At 32.2% G+C, this 19,098-nt stretch overlaps 1 protein-coding gene across 1 annotated transcript in view; it reads right to left on the bottom strand.

The window, feature by feature from the left end:
* The window catches only part of LOC132742790 (muscle-specific protein 300 kDa-like), a 127,500-nt gene that overhangs the window by 32,708 nt on the left and 75,694 nt on the right, over positions 1 to 19,098 (bottom strand). The window contains 25 exon segments of the mRNA XM_060731265.1: positions 39 to 211; positions 566 to 716; positions 1,028 to 1,192; positions 1,436 to 1,588; positions 1,940 to 2,085; positions 2,334 to 2,514; positions 2,777 to 2,941; positions 3,309 to 3,464; positions 3,740 to 4,066; positions 5,731 to 5,895; positions 6,234 to 6,545; positions 6,790 to 6,954; positions 9,631 to 9,795; positions 10,093 to 10,572; positions 10,968 to 11,132; positions 11,480 to 11,632; positions 14,476 to 14,538; positions 14,928 to 15,251; positions 15,537 to 15,701; positions 16,133 to 16,285; positions 16,618 to 16,944; positions 17,379 to 17,696; positions 17,821 to 17,979; positions 18,215 to 18,379; positions 18,553 to 18,870. Of these exon segments, the coding sequence (XP_060587248.1) occupies positions 39 to 211; positions 566 to 716; positions 1,028 to 1,192; positions 1,436 to 1,588; positions 1,940 to 2,085; positions 2,334 to 2,514; positions 2,777 to 2,941; positions 3,309 to 3,464; positions 3,740 to 4,066; positions 5,731 to 5,895; positions 6,234 to 6,545; positions 6,790 to 6,954; positions 9,631 to 9,795; positions 10,093 to 10,572; positions 10,968 to 11,132; positions 11,480 to 11,632; positions 14,476 to 14,538; positions 14,928 to 15,251; positions 15,537 to 15,701; positions 16,133 to 16,285; positions 16,618 to 16,944; positions 17,379 to 17,696; positions 17,821 to 17,979; positions 18,215 to 18,379; positions 18,553 to 18,870 (5,214 nt within the window).

Below are 19,098 nucleotides of genomic sequence, written 5' to 3'. Positions count from 1 at the left end.
TTTTAGTTCTTTTCTAATCATAAATGAATCAAGTTTACCTTGATTCTCTGTAGTTCAGCCTTTTTCTCCCCTATATCAACCTTCGGGTCACTGCCTCGTAGACGTTTCTCCATCTCTCTCAGACGTTTCTGGATTTGCTCGTAGCTGTCATTAAAGTCTGTCCATTGTAGCAGGCAACTTTCTAACATTACCTTAGTGTCTGTTACTTCACCTATAATATAATATCACAAGTTTGAAAAATATGCTTATATCACGTTAAAATTAAACTTTAATAAAAACCTCCAGCATTTATGAAGACAATCATCAGATATGCCTCTATGTATAATTTCACGCACACACTGGCACATGGCTAGAAATTCCAATTTTTGGAAAGCTAGTATGAAAAATTTCAAGTTTCTAAGATAGAATAGCATACACATCACTCAGAAACAAGGGATTAAATAGCCAGTAACCAAAATAAATCAGCCAGAGAACTTTCAACAGCGAAATAATCAAAATAGGCAGTGAAATTATTACATTTTATGATATTTGTTTGGAACATAAAGAGAGAGCATGTTTAACTGACCAATCATGACATCCCATTCTTGTTGTAGTTGTTGTAATTCCTGGCGGATCATTTCTCGGCCATCTACAGATGTATTGTTCATGGTTTTCTCTCCCCATGACTGGGCTGTATGTATCAATAACTGACCTTCCTCTTTCATAACTGTAAACTCCTGAAATACAAAACATTCAAAATCTTAGATAAAATTTACTGAAATGTACAAAAAAAATCAACTGAACAAGCCTACTTCATTAAAATAACCCATTTGGGGATCAAACCTGCTACCACTTGTATACCTGCAGATAATACACCTTGATGACCCTACTTACCTTTATAACATGATGACAATTGGCTGAAATTAGTCAGAACTTCATCATATTGCTTGTAAAACATGTTCTAAAATTTTCATCAGTATACTCTCTATATCTGATCATATTTCTGTAATTATAATATACATGTATATACTTTCAGTTGTAGACTTACCTGTAATTTTTCTAGTTGAGACTGTATAGTGTATTTATCACCAGAGGTGTCGGCACACACTGAGAGTTTGTCTCGTGATCCCTGTAACCACGTCACAGCCTCTGTAAATGTTTCTGCATATTGCTGATGATCCTCAACATGTTGGTGGAATCTCTTCAGGAAATCCTAAATAAAGTAAAAAATGTATTATCAATTCATATAAACAGAATATAAATATGATGAAATGTTATTTACTTCATACAAATGTTACCATTTCAGAGAAAATTAATTGGTTATTCAGTAACGATGTCAAATTAGATTTATATGAAAACTCAAGTTTTCAAGCAAATTGCAAAATTAAACTGTTCACTCCAAAAACTGCCTGTGTTGTTTGCCAGAGTAATTTTTAGAGAAAACAAATCTCCTTACCTTGGACATAGATATGAGTGTTGTATATCTAGAGCTCATCTGTGTAAGCTGTGATGTCACTCTATTGTCAGTTGTTGATTGGAGCAGAACCTGAGCATGCTCAGTGAGACCATCAAAGTCCGTCTGCTTATTGCTCACCTCCTCATGAAGGGCCTAAAGTTAGACAAGGTCATTGTCAATGTTAATAAAATATGTTAATATGAATAGTGTTCTGAACAGTGAGTTTATATACTCTTATATCAAAAAACATCATCTACAATTAATTAATTGAAAGGAGGAAAGACAATTGATGTCTTTTATGAAGGTGAAGTGTGGTAAGTCAACTCATTCATATATACTTCTCTTTAAGGATTTAAGTACTGATCAATGTATGCTTCTTACAGTACTTATACCAGCAAGCATTTAGCATCCCGAATAATCTATATTTCACAACAAGTAAATGTCACCGTCACATAAAATTACTTTAAGAAGTTTTAAAATACACAATAGAAACAAAATGCTTACATTATGTCTCTCAAGTTGTATGTTCTTCTCCTCTAGTGTAGCTTTAAGTTCCGAGTCAGATTTCATCTCAGTTTCGGTATCTTTTATCCACTGGTTTAGTTTATCGTACTCCTCCTCATATGTATACCATTCATCTCGTAACTTCTCTGTTATCATAAATAATGATCATATTGACACAGTCATGCTAAATTCTCAAATTTTATTATTGTATTGATATAATATGCATTCACATGACACAATAATTGAGAAATTATTTGACAAAAAATGTTGAAATAAATGTCACAAGCAGGCAAAGAACATATTTACAGATTTTTAAGACATTATTTGAATTAAAATTTTTCTATAACTTCTTCTTAATCTTCTATAGGTATATACATATATATATATTTCTTACCCAGATTAGACTGTAGTTCATTAATGTCAGTATCAAACTGTTCAAAGTCATTGGTGAGCATGTTAAGCTCCTCCCTGATCAGATCTTGTCCCTGATTGGATGTTTCAGGTAATACAGCATCTCCCCGAGCTAGAGTATCATCAAGCTTCTGACGACCTGCCTCCAAGGTACCAAGAATATCCTGAAAGTTATATTAATACAATTATAGAATTATAGGCTGCCTAGACACTTGGCTTAAATCTATAAGTTCAGCAGTGGGTCCAAAACGATTCTTTTAACCAACAATATATTTCATAAAAATCTTCTCAAATGATTGATCATTTTCATAATTCAGGCTCAGCCAATAAGCTGGCAATATGCTATAATCTTCATTCACTAAAATATACTTGCAACTTAAATACATTTGTACATTTGGTACCAATAATCTTGTAACTTAAACCTACCAAGACTTTCTGTAACTGAGCTTCTATAGCAGTCCTGTCACCTCGTACATCACTACATACATTCATCTTGTCAACAGTGGCACTCAACCATTCTGTTGTGTCCATGTACGAATCTCTATACTGCTGATGATTCTTCATGTACTGCTCACAGTTCAACTGAAGATCCTACAGTTAATTATATAACAAATAAATTACATGACTATATCTACATTATTTCATATAATAATATGTGTCACTTAAACTTTTATCTTAGTTTTTTAAGATTAAAAAAATATATTTTAGTTCCATTGAGAGGACAGTTAGAAGCTAAGAACAACTCTGGAGTTTTCTTCCTGAAACTAATATGTACAAGTGTCTGACAGTTATATCAGGAAAAAAGGTATTTATCTCAGTAGGTTTTGGCCAAACAAGTACTTCGTGAGAGGCAGACACCTACCCAATAAGCCATCTTTCTGTATTTTTATTGGATTATCTGACTGATCTGTCTCTGTTGGCACATATTTAATGTTATCAATATAATCTATTAAGTTACCTTAGCATCTCCACAAAGTCTGTTATATTTCTCTACAATCTGTCTGATTTGACCATTGAGGTCAGCATCACTGCTGGATTTCTGCTGTAAATTCTGGGCTTTCTCATTCAGGTTATCAATAGTTGACTGCTGAGAGTTAATATTCAGTTGAAGAACCTGCAAACAATTCAATATTTCAATATATTATAACTAACTATATACCACATACTAGGATGAGGGAAACACTTCTTTCTTACTTTGAAAATTAGAAAATCCTTAAAAAAAAGCAGTTTGCAAAAATTACAGACTTGTTTTCATGTGAAACAGGTGACCTGAAACACGCATCAAGTAAATAAGATTGCAGAATTTCAATAAAGCTTAATTAAACATTAGGGGTTTGCTACTCAAAGATTGTCTAATGTAATGTTATCTTAAGAATATAATTCTCTTACTTTAATTCTCTCTAGCTGTAGTTTCTTCTCTTGTAGTGTGTTCTGTAACTGTGTCTCGGTGCGAATCTGGTTCTCAAGGTCATTTAACCATCTTCTCAACTGTTCTACACTATCATCATACACCGTCCACTGTGACAGGGTACCGTCAAGTTTGTTCCTAGTTTCATTAAGATCGGCAGAGAGGGCGTCATATTCGGCCTGCAGTGTCTGCATCTCTCTACGCATATTATCACGACCAGCAACATTCGTGTTCGGGAGGACAATCTGTAGGTTGTCAAGGGCGATCTGTAGCATGTGCATTCCTTCTTCCTTGTCAGCCATCAGATCCTGTATCAATCAAGCACACAATATTTTATAACTCTACTTGATTCACTATAAAAAATTTCCATTCAATAACTTGCAAACTGCTAAATGTTACACTGGCTTTTATATGATTTGTCAAAGACAGATGTAGTAAAACTTGGTCAAAATGACTGTTCCTTTACAAGAAAATGTTCTAATGAACATGTATGTCCTTGTCATTAAAAGAGATGGCCATTATCTATTGATATAGCACATATTTTATACAATTATATACAATATAAGGTCATCATACAGTAGACAGTTGCCTCATTCATGACAAATAGCTTGATTTACATTTCTGTTAGTTTCTGTAAGAGTAATGTTAGAAAATGTTTATAATGGATAATGTATACATAATTATACATGGTTTTTTATTTCCTTTTTTCCTGATCTACCCTGTAACCATGTAAGTTTACACCTGCAGCAAATATACAACCAAACTTTGTTATCATAAACAGTATTACATCTTACATAATTTCAGTACCGGTAGGTTAAAGTTTATTTTAATAAACAGTTTGTTACAATTAACTACACCTTTTTTAATGTCACTGTTTTATAAACACATTTACAGAAGTACATATAAGACCAGTGTACATGAGTTAACATTAAAGTTACCAAGTTAATGATAACAAAGTTTGACTGTTAATAAACTGAACACCTTAAAAGCATAAAGCTGAGAATATGATGTAATAATGTCAATATGTAATGCATGAAATTGTTCTTTAATAATAACATATATGAAATGACCATGGTTATTTATCGTATACATGAAATTACCTTGAATTTTAATTGTAAAGATGAAATGACCTTGGTTTTCAATTGTATATATGAAATTACCTTGAGTTTTAAATATTCACATGAAATGACCTTGGTTTTCAGTTATATACTTGAAATGACTGGGTTTTTAAATGTATATATAAAATGACTATGGTTTTCAATTATATGTATGACATAACTGGTTTTTATATATGTTTTTTTTATAATAAAATGATATTGATTTCACAAATGTAAGTTTGATTTTTCTAAATGGAATGAAAAATAAAGTTCATGATCTGCAAACCAAAAGCTAAATTTCTGAAAATGTAGCCTTTCAAACTTTACAGGCGAAAATAATCCAAACAAATAAGGCACCTTTTGATTCTATTGGACCACAACAATCTATTTTTGCACTAAAGGAAAACAGAAATGCCTGTTGCCTAGAAACCCATTCCAAATGATCCTACATTTTGTGTCTACTGGCCGAAACATAAAACTTAATATACTGTTAATGATTCTAAAATGAAATATGTAAGCTTTGTACATGTACAATAGTGAATGAATGAATGCTTACCCATACATTCTGATATAAGAAAATATAGCATATATATCACACAGAAAATTGTTTTATCAATAAAGCAATTTCATTACCCTGCAGAAAGACCTAAAACTGATTATGCTTAAATAAATTCAAACCAAAAATACTTAATGTTAACAAATTCTAGGGTAGACATGACATATTGCTGTCAACAGAATGATGTTTCCATTTTCTATATTTTTGTTTAAATTAATACTTAATGATATTGTACAAGTTTAATTTCAAACATTTGGCACTTAACTTCATAAAGTCAGGATTCAGTTAAAGGTAAGAATAAATATTTAGTGGAGCGTACCTGTAGTTTTTCTATACGTTCCTGAACAGACCTTCTGTCTCCCTTCACATCACTCTGTGACTGTAATTTCTTCCTCATGCTCACCACCCATGACTTACACTGGTCAAACGAACCACCGTATGCCTGGTGATCTAATACATACTGTTCCCACCGACGACATAATTCCTAAAATACACAATAAACATCTTAAAATTGTAACATTCAAATATTCATTTCCATTCAAACTTCCCTATACCTACACACAACCTTTTTCTTTCCAAACATTTCTTTTCCATAATAATAGTACAAAACTAAATTTAATTTTTTTACACATGCTTTTCCTTAAACAACATGAAATATACATAAAGGATTGTTCAATGTTAGCATCATATATGATCTTAAGAACTGTGTTTCAACCTCACTTTTTTAGATATGACAATAAGAAAGTGTTTTCATACCTGAATTTAAAAACTTCTAAATCTAACATGTCTAAACAGTAACGATTGAATTTTAAAACAACTGACCTTGACATTGACTTTGAGTGTCTGATATTTAGTAGCCAGCTGTGATGACTGACTGATCACTCTTGTGTCTGTACTGATACGGACCAGGTCCTGGGCGGAGTCACTAAGGGCATCAATATCACCCTGTCTAGCGTTCAACTCTTCCTGTAGCTTTCTCAATCTGTCAAGCTGGTTTTGTTTGTCTTTCAGTGTGGCCTTAAGCTCTGTGTCCTTGACTTTTGTTTCAACATCCTTCAACCAGTTACTGCAGCGCTCAAACCAAGAGTCAAATTCCTTCCACTGGTCCATACAGCTCTCTAAGTCTTTCTTTGTCTAAGGAATATATATCATATACTTTTAAATAAAATAACTTGGTCTTTATAGTAACTGTGAATTACCCTTATGCAGTGTCAATTATGAAGTTTCCTTTATCGCTCAGTATATATAAATAAATTTAGCTAGAATTTCATAAGTTTTGAGGCTTTAAATCAAATATAACACTTCTCATTTCTTGCTCAATATAAGCATTATATTAACTATGTACAGAAACAATAATACATCTGAATGAAAGGGTTACCTTCTGTAGAGCAGTAACAAAGGCCTCCCAATCTGCCCTCAATGCCTCTGTTTCCCTCACTATACTGTCTTTACCCTGTGGTGCTGTATTGGGTAAAACTTTCTCTGCTAGAGCTACTATATTCTTAACTTTAGGTTCACCCTCCATCTTTGTGGCAAGAATATCCTATTATAACATGATAAACACACAATTAGTTAATCATTAAAAATAAGTAATGGAAATAAAAATGTTCACAACAAATCTTGAAAAAGTTAATAAGAAATGTGACTAACTACTACAATATTTTAGCCAGTTATGAACCTGTCTAATGACAGTTTTCATGCTAAAACACACAATACTGTTAGCTCTTTGTAAATCAACCTTTTTTACAAAAATGCACATCAAAGCTCATCTTTTAAATATCAATATAAATTTAGAATGAGAACAAGATAAAAACTGAAACATGCAATTTTCATGCTGTAATGGACAACCAATTGTCATTCAAAACTTTATTAAACGATATTTCAAAATCAAATTTTAATTTTAATTTTATCTTTCGCTGAAAGTAAAATATGTGTCTGTAGTACCTAAATGAATAAAAGAATGTTAAGAAAACACTATCAACATCATCATGTACATGAATGACTACTGGCTGTCCTTGATATAGAATAAATCATAAACACTCATGCAAAAAGTGTATATATAAAAAAACCATTATCATTCATTGTTTACTAGCAAATCAAATGTTTCATATTTCAATTGCATGCAATAAAAGTTCTTGTAACCACTGATTTAGTGATAACAAATCAGGATATTTGAAATCATATATAAAAGTAAACACTACTTAAAAATGACAATTTGACAGAAATTTCTAGCAAAATAATCATAAATGTTGAAATATTGTTTGTAATTTATAGAGAAAAAATATTTTAAAGCTAACTCATGGATTGATCAAACTAAATCAGTGGTAATGGGCAAAATAATTATAAATCAATATCAAGAAAAACAAACAACATGCAATTAAAACAGTTCTATATCTTTAGTTTCTACTTAGATGAAATAAAATCTGTAATTGACAACATTAATTGACAGCACTGATCTAAAAATGTGATTTGTTCAATGCACTACAAAAAAGAAATTGTGCTGAAGAAATAAAAAGTTGTGACTGTTGACCAGGTCTGTGCACCATAATGATGCAAAACAAATGAGATGACAGTGATGTGGCTATTTATTGGTTACTAACTTATACCATACCACATCAAATTCTATCTTTCTGGCTTTCCACTACATATATAACACACACTCATGTTACCATATAAATCAAGGATTTGAGTACTGTATTAATATGTTATGTTACACAAACCCATATAATAACCCAAATGTTTAATGCCTTTACTCAGAAAAAAAAAATTAGTATGATAAAAATATTTTAAAAATGGAAAATGAAACTATAATGGTCATGGGTTCCACGTTATAATGATTGCCTATAAAGCAAACTTTCCTGTTACTACTGCTCGAGCAAATAAACAAATCCTTTTCCAAAAAATTTCACAATGCTTTTTTATTACAGGAACATTTTTCTCCTTTAACTTCCAGTTAGTTCAAGCCAGAAACTACTGAGCAACTGGTAGCAAGCAGTGACCAACAAACTAAATAGTTTCATACATCTCTGATGCAGAAATTCTCCCTACTTGTAAAATGTTTATCTATTTTTTCCTTAACTCATTTCTTAATTAATTGACTAAAGTAATTTGTGTTCAAAGTTTTATCAGAAATAATCACAAAACATCCCAAATACATTTAAAAAAAAACACTTTTCCCTACTTAAAAATTCTTGTAAAACTATAAACCCCAAAAACACACCATGCAAAAGATTTTGAGAGACAAATTTCTGGCTTCCCCATGTATAAACTTTGTGCCATGCTAGACTGTATTTGGAATACATTTCAAAAAACTTTAGCAGACGACAATCTTACTATATATAGAACTAATTTCAAAAAGGATAGGAGCAAGCATATAGGATAGAAATCTCAAGGTGTTGTAAAAACAACTTACACAACGACGCTGTTATTTAGATAAAAAATCACAAATATACAAAACATTAGGGAATAAAAAAACAACAAACTTTTAAATGGTTGAAATGTTAAATACAAGAACAAAATATATAAAAAATTCACACACTTTGAATGATAAGTTAAGACATTTTGTGCTGGTATATAATATATTGATATTATTGGGAAATTAACCACTCGAATACCAATATCAAATGTTTCCTACCATTTTCTGTTAAACAGACATTTTATCATTTAATAAATATACAAACTTTAAAGTTTACTTTAATCTAATACATTTTATTGTTTAGAATAGTAAAATACTAAATTGAGAGTTCAACAACAAATTTTTGTATAGCCAAGTTTAGACAGTATAATGTTGAACTTTTTAAAGGTGCAATCATATCACACAAGATTATTTTTCCTCCTCAAACATTTTTCCAAACCCCAACTACCAAAACTCCTTACTTTTTTTAATATTTCTCTATCTATTGACTGTAAAAAAATAATAACTTGTTAAAAATGCAACAATGTCACCAGACTGTAAGGGTGATAGGTAAGGAATTATCAACACATCTCATGCATAAAAGTTTTATTTCATTACCACACATTGCACATTTCATGCAGATAAATGATTTTCATTATTTAAAGCATTCCAAGCATATTCATAAAACAAAACTGTAGCCATTTTTTTATCATATCTAAGGTATATCTTACTGCAAAATTTATTTTACAATCATTCAAAATTACAAAATGAAAAAGTTTTTTTGAAGATGAGTCATAATTAAGAAACAAAAGCCGTGTAAATTACCTGTATCTTGTCAAGCCTGTTCTGTATGGTGTGTCGGTCACCAGCAATGTCGGCACACAGTGATAGTTTCTCTCGTATACTGTTGAGCCACTCGATACACTGGTTGTATGCATCGTTATACTGCTGATGGTCAGCAACAAATCCTTCATACTGTGTTACACGCTCCTGTACACAAATATAACATATTATACACATCATATCATATATAATTCTCGGTAAAATTAAACTATAGAATACAGGGTGTGTTTATTCATATATCATACATTTCAATATGAGCTCCAACTCGACAAGACTATTCAAATCAACACCAAAAGTTCATTTTTAATTTTCATAGGACAAAATTGGAAGTTATTCATATTTTCAACTGCCTACTAACCGTCAATATATAATAATCTTATTCTTCTTTTTCTTAATAACAGTTTCCAGAACATATTTTCTTGTACTGACTAATTAAATGATTACCTTAGCTAGACTACAGAGTTTGGTGTATCTAGCCCCAGTCTGAGAGACAAAGTTGGAGAGTTGTGGATCACTGCTACTCTGTACCAAGGTTCTAGCCTTGTCATCTACAGAATCTATAACACGCTGGTATGATAGTACGTCCTGATGTAACACTTTAAAGTTCTGTAGCTGAGATTTCTTCTCCTCTAAAGTGGATCTTAGAGGTGTTTGACCTTCAAGTTGAACTTCTGCATCACGTAACCATTGTTCAACTTGTCCATAGCTCTCGTCAAATGTTGTCCAGTGTACAAGAGCAACTTCCAGTTTACGTTGAGCTGATGACAGATCATCTGCCAGACTCTCCCATGTAAGTTTGTGTTGACGTAATTCCTGGCGGATCTTCTCACGTCCGTCTGTGGCTGTGTTAGGATATAATTTCTCACCAGCTTCAATTGCCTGGTTCAGTTTAGCAAAGCCAGTGTCTCGCTCACTGATTAACTCCTGTATATATATAAAACAAATTCACATTAAAAATTTTAAGTTTATGACAGAAAATTGTAATAGTTTTCATTATCATTGCTTGACCATGAACATGCATATGTTTTTGCCAATAACATATTCGACTTGACTATTATTACTTTCATTTGTTTTACACAAAGCATTTTTATTCTGTAACAATGAAATTTACAACTGCTTCATAATATGGTTTATCTTTTTTTTTTAAAGATTCATTTAATTTTGATTTGTAAATCCAAGTAAATATCAAACATATAGGTTTTATTTTAACACTGTTAGTAGATTAGAAACCTGAACTCTTCAATAGTTCATCTTCTGAGAAGAGAAATAATTATAATTTACTATTAAAAATCATAAACTATACATATCTGTATACTAACATTTATTCTTTCTTGTCTCTCCTCTAGTTCTTGTCGGGTACCAGTTGTATCAGCATTATTGGCAAACTTTTCTTTGGCACGTGTGAGCCACTGACCTAGATCACGTGACTTCTCCTTGTAATGCTTGTGGTCAGCAACATTCTGTTCACATTTCTTCAGTATGTCCTGTAAAATCATACAAATAATAGTTAAATCCATATAGTAAGTAAAAGAGATATGCATTATAGACAAGGTATATATGGGTTTCACATCCGGCATCAGTCAAATTAGTCATAAAATCTTTTTATTCACATTTCAATGACATGAAATTTACTTATAAAAAGGATGAAAATGAATCTTAAATACAATTTGTTGTGACAAATCACCTTAGACACCTTTAGTAAAAATATTAATGGATTCCGTAACTGCTGGAAAATTTAAGCCATTTTTTTTCCTGCAGAACTTAAACTATTCCAATAGATGACTTATTAAATAGAGCACTTAAACATGATATGTTAATTAACGACACAAACCTTGACAGCTTGTTGTAGTGCCTGGTATCTAGTGGTAAGCTGAGATATGGACGACGTTACACGTGTCTCTCCAGTCAACTGTTGTAATGTCTGCGACTCATCAGAAAATAGGTCAACCTCTCGTTGTCGTGACTTAATTTCCTGCATCAAATCCTGTAATACATACACCAAACTCATTTAATATCTTTGTATGTGAAACATTTAATCTGCTTTGTATCTAAATAAATATTAAAATGTTTCAAACAATCTGGCCTATCCAAAATTATAACATTCTTAACAGATTTATGTTATTTTTTCTTTTTTTATTACTTAAAATGGGGAATGAATGTTAATAATATTAATGACATCAAAAATGATACATTTATGAAATTTGAATTAATGAAATAAAGACTAGAACTACCATGCAGTGAAATCAATATATTTGTCCAGTTATTTAACAGAAATATTCTATATGTTTGTCTAAAATCTCAATTAAGGACCCTTTCCCTTCCCATCATGCATGCATGACCATTTAAGTTTTATTTTATATAAATATTGTACAGTACATCACCACAATGTGTTCTCATAGTAATCAGAAAAAAATCTTATCAAACTTATTATATAATTATACTGATTTCACTGACAATTTTTAAACTGCAACTGAAAATAAAACAAGCTTAACGTTAGATAGTCCTCAAACTGCTGAAAAAATAAATACTACATATCTAAATCAACCCCAACAACACGGTCTACTACTGAAATCAAATGTTGTAATTATAACCCTGTATACCACATTCCAAATATAACAAGCAATAAAGGAACATTCAGATTATTGCAGTCACAAGAATCATTTTTATATTATTTTCATTTCATGCATTATCAGCTGGAAGCCATCATTTTACATTCCAAAGTTTGTTACCACATTAACTTAATAATCGTGAAGATAAACATTTATTCTTCGGAATTTTTCTTTTGTAATTACAAATTATTAATCTATCTCAAACTTAATTATCCAATATTTTTGGAATTTTAAATTGCCTTTCTTATAATTTGTACGAATATTCCTTTAAAACCAGCCATCACCAAAAAATGAACAATGTTGTTAGAATGAAATATGAACAAAAAATGAGAACATTTTGAAAAATAAAATATGCAAAAAGTGAAAAATTAGTTGACAAAATGTAAAATATACTAACTATTGTAAATGTTTTCTGCTGACACAGACTTGCAACTTTTTTTACAATATATGTACATAACAAGACACATTCATTCATGATATTTATTCTGATATTTTTTATGCAGATTAATTGTGTAATCAACAAAGTGAAGCAAATGCAGTAAAGTGAGATTTTTTATCTACATTATTTCAAAGAGAGAAACTGTTGCAAGATGCTTGTATTATCTCACCAATAAAAAACTGTTGCAAGATGCTTGTATTATCTCACCAAAGAGAGAAACTGTTGCAAGATGCTTGTATTATCTCACCAAAGAGAGAGAAACTATTGCAAGATGCTTGTATTATCTCACCAAAATGAAACGGTTGCAAGATGCTTGTATTATCTCACCAATATGATCATACAACATATAAAGCTGGTATGAATATAGATGGATTACAGTGACAACATGGACGGGAATGACTAAGCATTTTTTTGTTTCAGCAAAATGGTCAAAGTATAAAAAACATGCTCTCTCATTTAAGTTCAGAGTAAAATTGATATTAAATCACATATGAAACAAAAATAAAATAACAGGTATAAGATTTATTATTTACTTGGTTATAAAGCCAAGTGACTGCCAAATTTAAATTTTTATTCAATGGAAAATTTGTACAATCAAACCTGTCTGAAACATATATTAGCCCTATACCTTCTGGTAGCCATTGTCACCAGTTCAGAGAGCCAGGTCAGCTTGAACTTCTGTGCAGTCTGACCAGGCTCTATACTGTTTGTAGCTCAATGGTTGTGTTTTGATATTGAAATAACTTAAAATTCAAATGGACCATTCTAAAATCAAAACAGGAGGAACCCATTTCACAAATTCAGCAGGTTAAGTGTTAATATAATTAAAGCATTACTTGAGCATGCACTTAAAATGAGAAGCAGAAAAGCCAAATGATATCAGGAAGTATTTATAATTATTATATTCAAATGTGGTCTACAACACAAGTGCGATTGTACACAGAAGTGTATTTTAAAATCTACGGAAAAGAGCATGTTTTTCTCTACTTTAGAACCAATTAATGGAATATGCAAATGAATAAGATATATGGTTTGCTTGATTAAGATGCAAGGACAAGAACAAGTTCACATGATCATGAGCCAGTTAAAGCTTTCCCACTGCAGGAATATAGGCATGATAAAGCGCATAAAAATAATGAAAACACCTACATGTTGATCTCCCTAGATGAAAAGAGTAAATCAATGAGATGATAATTATGTCAAATTAATGTAAAGGCACAAAGGTTTATAACTGTAATCTGGTTACAAATGTGACAGGGAGCACATTATATCATTGAGTAATTGCTTGCTGGATTAGTGCATAGAATACAGTACAAACAAAGCTGTTCTGACCACCAAACACTATTTTATCATACTTTTCTGTCTTTGATGAAATCTTACAATTTGATCTCCTTATTACTTTTAAATGAACTGGACATAATATGAGCAGATACTGTATATGAATGAAATGATGAAATGTAATGAAATAAAATAATTTTACAACAATATTCTAACAAAAATACTGTAACTTATAAAAACATGCATCACAATGTTCTACCTTATAGACCTAAACCACAAATAACGAAGAATCTATGCCTCTACTTTATAATATTTCAAAATAAAAACTTCCTACAAAATTGTTTCAAACAACTGTGCAACAGAACACAATTAAAGCATGATAGAACAATTAGACTGTGCCCCAAAAGCTGCCATTGACTACAGTGAACCAAGCAGGTTGTGTACCAGTCCACCATAAACAAGATGGCTGCCAACATGGCTGCCAATATTGGATATCCTTACATTTTCAACTTGTGAAAACACAACAATAACATCTTCCCAGTCTTCAGTATCTCGTTGCATTCCCTGAGTTAGCGGTTTAAAAAGTTACATAAATATGCAAAATTGTCAATGACATTCAACACACAAACAAAATACACAAAAGTTAAAATCCATCACTTCAAAAGTTGCTTCTAAGCATATCAAACTAGACTGGTAATTTGAGTTCATATACAATCATTTGATTATTCATTCTTAACATAACAGACAACTGCTCTGTTTCCATCAAAATAATATTTCAAGTCGAAAACGTCAAATAATCAATTTATTCTGGTGTATTTTTTACAAATTTACACTGCAGTGCATATAATATCACTACTGATTTATACCATCCAGTCAAAACTTATAAAAAAAACAGAGATGATCTTTTAATAAAATGAGGAGCTGATAAAAAAAACAACAGATGTTCATTTTACCTGGTATTTTTTCAACTGTTCTTGTTTTTCTTCCAGGGTAGATTTGAGAGGGAATTCTTTGATACGTCTTTCCATTTCTTTGATCCATTGTGATATGATTCCATACTGATCATCATACTGACCCCAGTGATGTACCGCCTTGTCAAGACTGTCTTGTAACGAGGCCAGTTTAACACTGTAATCTTCCCAGTCCAGTTTAAGAACATCAAGTTCTTGTTGTATCATTTGACGACCCTTCAAGGCCGTAGATTCCATGGCTCTCTCTGTACATTGTTCACAAGCACGAATCTTTGCCTCACCTTCTGGCAGAGAGCTCATCAACTCCTAAAATTTTCACATATGAATGTTTATCTCCTTTTATAGTTATCTTATAAATGTTTTAAACATTATGCTATAAAATATAGGTCAAAATATACCAAAATGTATGTCACAGTCTAGATCATTACACTTATTAGGGGAGAGAATGTTTTAGTGGCTGAATAGCTCATTCTGTTGAGCCGGGTAACAGTATTCCCAGGGTTGGGGTTTGAGGTCCAGTCAGGTTGCACATTTCTGTCACCCTGTGACGCAAATATATATCAAAATTAAAAATTAAAATAATGGTCTAACCTTGACCCTGTCTAGTTTATTCTGGAGGGTATGCCTGTCACCAGAAGTATCTGAGCAAGTGCTCAGTCTATCTTTCATCAATGTTAACCAGTCTACAGCTGCCTGTAGAGCATCATGATGTTCCTGGTGATCCTTCACGGCCTTGTCAGACTTCTGTATCTGTACCTATAATCAGGATCAAACTGGTTTAAACACTGGTTACAAATATTCAAATCTTCATATATTCTTCAATATGGACCTTTCCAGTGTTTACAGTTTTATGTAAATTGGCTAACTTGTTATCCAATTGCTACACTGAGTTAATACATAGTCACTGGTTGAGCTGGTTTGCAGAAAAGAACACATGGTTATGTTTGTGATACTGTTTGTGAGCAGTTAATGTAGCAAGGAATGGAAAAGATGTGGCTAAATGTTCCGCTACGAAAAACTGAAATGGTCCATTCCTTAGATTATCTATTTATTGTATTCCTCTATTTGATATTAACATTTTATAAATGAAATAATGACAGGCTTACTTAACAACTAATTAAGACATCTGCTCTTAATCATGTTATGTTATAACAGATTGAAGTTATTGAAAGGAAAGATCTGTATACCTTTGCAGTTTGTGCAAGATTCTCGTATCTGGAGTTGATATTTTTGATGAAGGATGCCACGTCTGAGTTAGATGTAGACTGAAGAACGCCCTGCGCCTTCTCTACCACAGAGTCAACAATACGCTGATGTGAACCCACATCTTGTAGCAAAGACTGAAAACATATAATAAATAGATTTATATTAATATTACCCAATCCATTTTATAAGGTATTTGTTTTAGTATAACAAATATGATAGTTTTCTAGAATTTGCCAGCAGCAAAATGCTTTGTGAAACCTAATTTGCTAATCATAACCTTCAATCAGAACCATTATGAATAGATCTACACTACTGATAACTAAGAGCAAATTTCTAGCCTGTTAAAATTTCAGACAGAGTTTGATATAATTTTGAAAATCATCCTTTTTATGACTTACATGTATTAGAAAATCCTGTCCATTTTACTATCAACAAAGTGCTAGATATATTCCAATATAAAACTCACCCTGTGATTTTGAAGTTGCATACGCTTTTCTTGCAGGGTATTCTTCAAGTCCACATCTGCCCTCAGGGTGGCCTCCGTGTCATTCAGCCAGCGTAATAATGCGTCTTGACCTTCTGCATATGATGACCATTGTAACAGGAAGTTGTCAACACGTCGCTGAGTGTCATTTAGTGTGTTAAATAATCTCTCCCAGTCTTCCTTAGCCGAGCGTAAACTTTGTCGCACTTTCTCACGACCAGCTGCAGCAGTGTCCGGATATAGTTTCTCCCCAGCTTCAACAGCTGAGTTCAATCTCTGTAAACCATGTTCTTTTTCTGCCAGCATCATCTGAAATAATACAAACTTGTATTTAATAAACCATCAAACAAACCTATACACTTATAACACAAATGATTATATGGCATGGCCGAGTGGTAAACATGTCGAACTAGTAATCAATTGATCGCTAGCCGGATAAGTTCAAACCCCGTCAGGGGGAAGTTGTTGTTTCCTTGAGCAAGAAACTTTACACACATTGCTCAGTACTGGTTGGTTCCAGGAACAGATTCGAAAGTGTGTCTATAAGCTTATAGCTTTCTACATAATCAAACTAAAATAAATTCTGTATGAACCAAATGATTGTACAAACAATATTACTTTAAATATATGATTTAACATCCTTTCACAAATTTAATCTTTGAAAAATTAAGTAGTGATATTTTCAAAACATGTGACTGAACTTTTCTTTTACTAAATCTGATTTTATAACAATACTTTAGTACCTGGATCATGGCTTTCTTTTCCTCCATAGTATCCTGATCGGCAGCTGGTTGTTGGCAAGATTCCAACTTTTCATCAGCTTGACTGAGCCAGTTTTTGAACTCTGAATGTCTGTTGTCAAATGCGTGGTGATCTTGTACATATTTGTCCCACTTGCCAATCAGATCCTTGATCAAGGTGAGTAGGCCACGATAACGATTGGTCAGCTGAGATACCTGCGTGCTGAGACGTACATCTGCACTTGTGTGCATGAGATTCTGGGCGTCGTCAGTAAATTTGTCAAAATCTGGTTGCCGAGATAAAATCTCTTCTCTTTGTTTCTGTAAAGTAAAATACAGATGAAAGGATGAAAACAAAATTATTTTTAACTTTAGAAATAACCAAAGTGCAAAATTCTGCAGAAGGACAAATTACATTACAAGTAGTTATGAAAGGACCATGTACCTTGAATTTTTCCACTTGGGTCTTCTTGTCTTCAAGTGTTGATTTTAGTTCATAATTTTTCACTTGTTGTTCCATGTGTTTCAGCCATTGTGAGCAGACGTCAAATTTGGACTCAAAATCTCCCCACTGTAACATGGCATGTTCTAAATCTTCTTCAGCCTGAAAATAATACCAACAATATATCATGACTATTTATTATTTAAACATAAAATGTTGCTATTATATGTTATTTAAACTGCTTAACCAACAGCTTGATTCTGTGACAAAAAACATGCTAAAATCCTTTAAAAATACAAACATTTAAATTTCTTTACTTCTGCAATACTTCATTACTGGTACAAATGCTGTACAGTTAATCAATGTTCTGATATCAAACTACTAAAGTAAATTATACCTGTCTAATTCTGGATACATAATCTTGCCATTCTGACTGTAAATGATCCATCTCCCTGCGAAGAACTTCACATCCTGGCATGGAAGAGTTCTTTGAGGTTTTCTGGCACATTTCATGTGTGAGCTGTAACTTCTTCTCCCCATCACCAACATGACTGGCAAATTCCTGCATGACAAATTGACACATATATTTCACAGCTCTAATGATTTTAATATCAATAGTACATAATTAAATTTAAAAACTAAAATTAATATCAAAATTTTACTATATAGATACTAATATACAAAGATACAAGCCTAGAAGAGCTTGAAATTTTAGCAACTGATAATTTTACATACCCTAAGTCTCTCAAGCTTGTTCTGTATGGAAACACGATCTCCTGATGTGTCAGCACATGCCTCCACCTTGTCACGTGATGAGCTCAGCCAATCAGCACAGTCCTGATATGCATCCTGGTACTGCTGGTGGTCCTTGACTGCTACCTCAAATTTCTCCAACATATGTTTAGACTGGTTACAAAGTTTATCATATTTTTTAGTTGCCTCATCAACAAACTTGTTCACCTTGGCAACAGGTGAGGATTGTGATAGAGACATGGCTTTCTCATTTAGGTTGTCCAGGATATGCTGTCTTGACATAATGTCTTGATGCAACACCTACAAATATAAATGATTACAATTTATGTTACCCAAAACTGATAAGTTAAATGTATAAAACAACAAGAGCTGTCCGTAAGACAGCGCGCTCGACTTTTTTAGTGCTTGCCTATAATACAAAACATTGACAGTTAAGGGCCATAATTCAAATAAAATCTTTGACAGAATTACCTTCTCCTGGACATGTTTGGGAATCATGATTGTAAACAAGTATTCCAACTTTCAAAT

This window comes from Ruditapes philippinarum, unplaced genomic scaffold, assembly GCF_026571515.1.
Source record: "Ruditapes philippinarum isolate M1 unplaced genomic scaffold, ASM2657151v2 ctg57_1_1_1_1, whole genome shotgun sequence".
NCBI lineage: Eukaryota > Metazoa > Mollusca > Bivalvia > Venerida > Veneridae > Ruditapes > Ruditapes philippinarum.
This window is presented reverse-complemented; position numbering and strand designations above follow the sequence as displayed.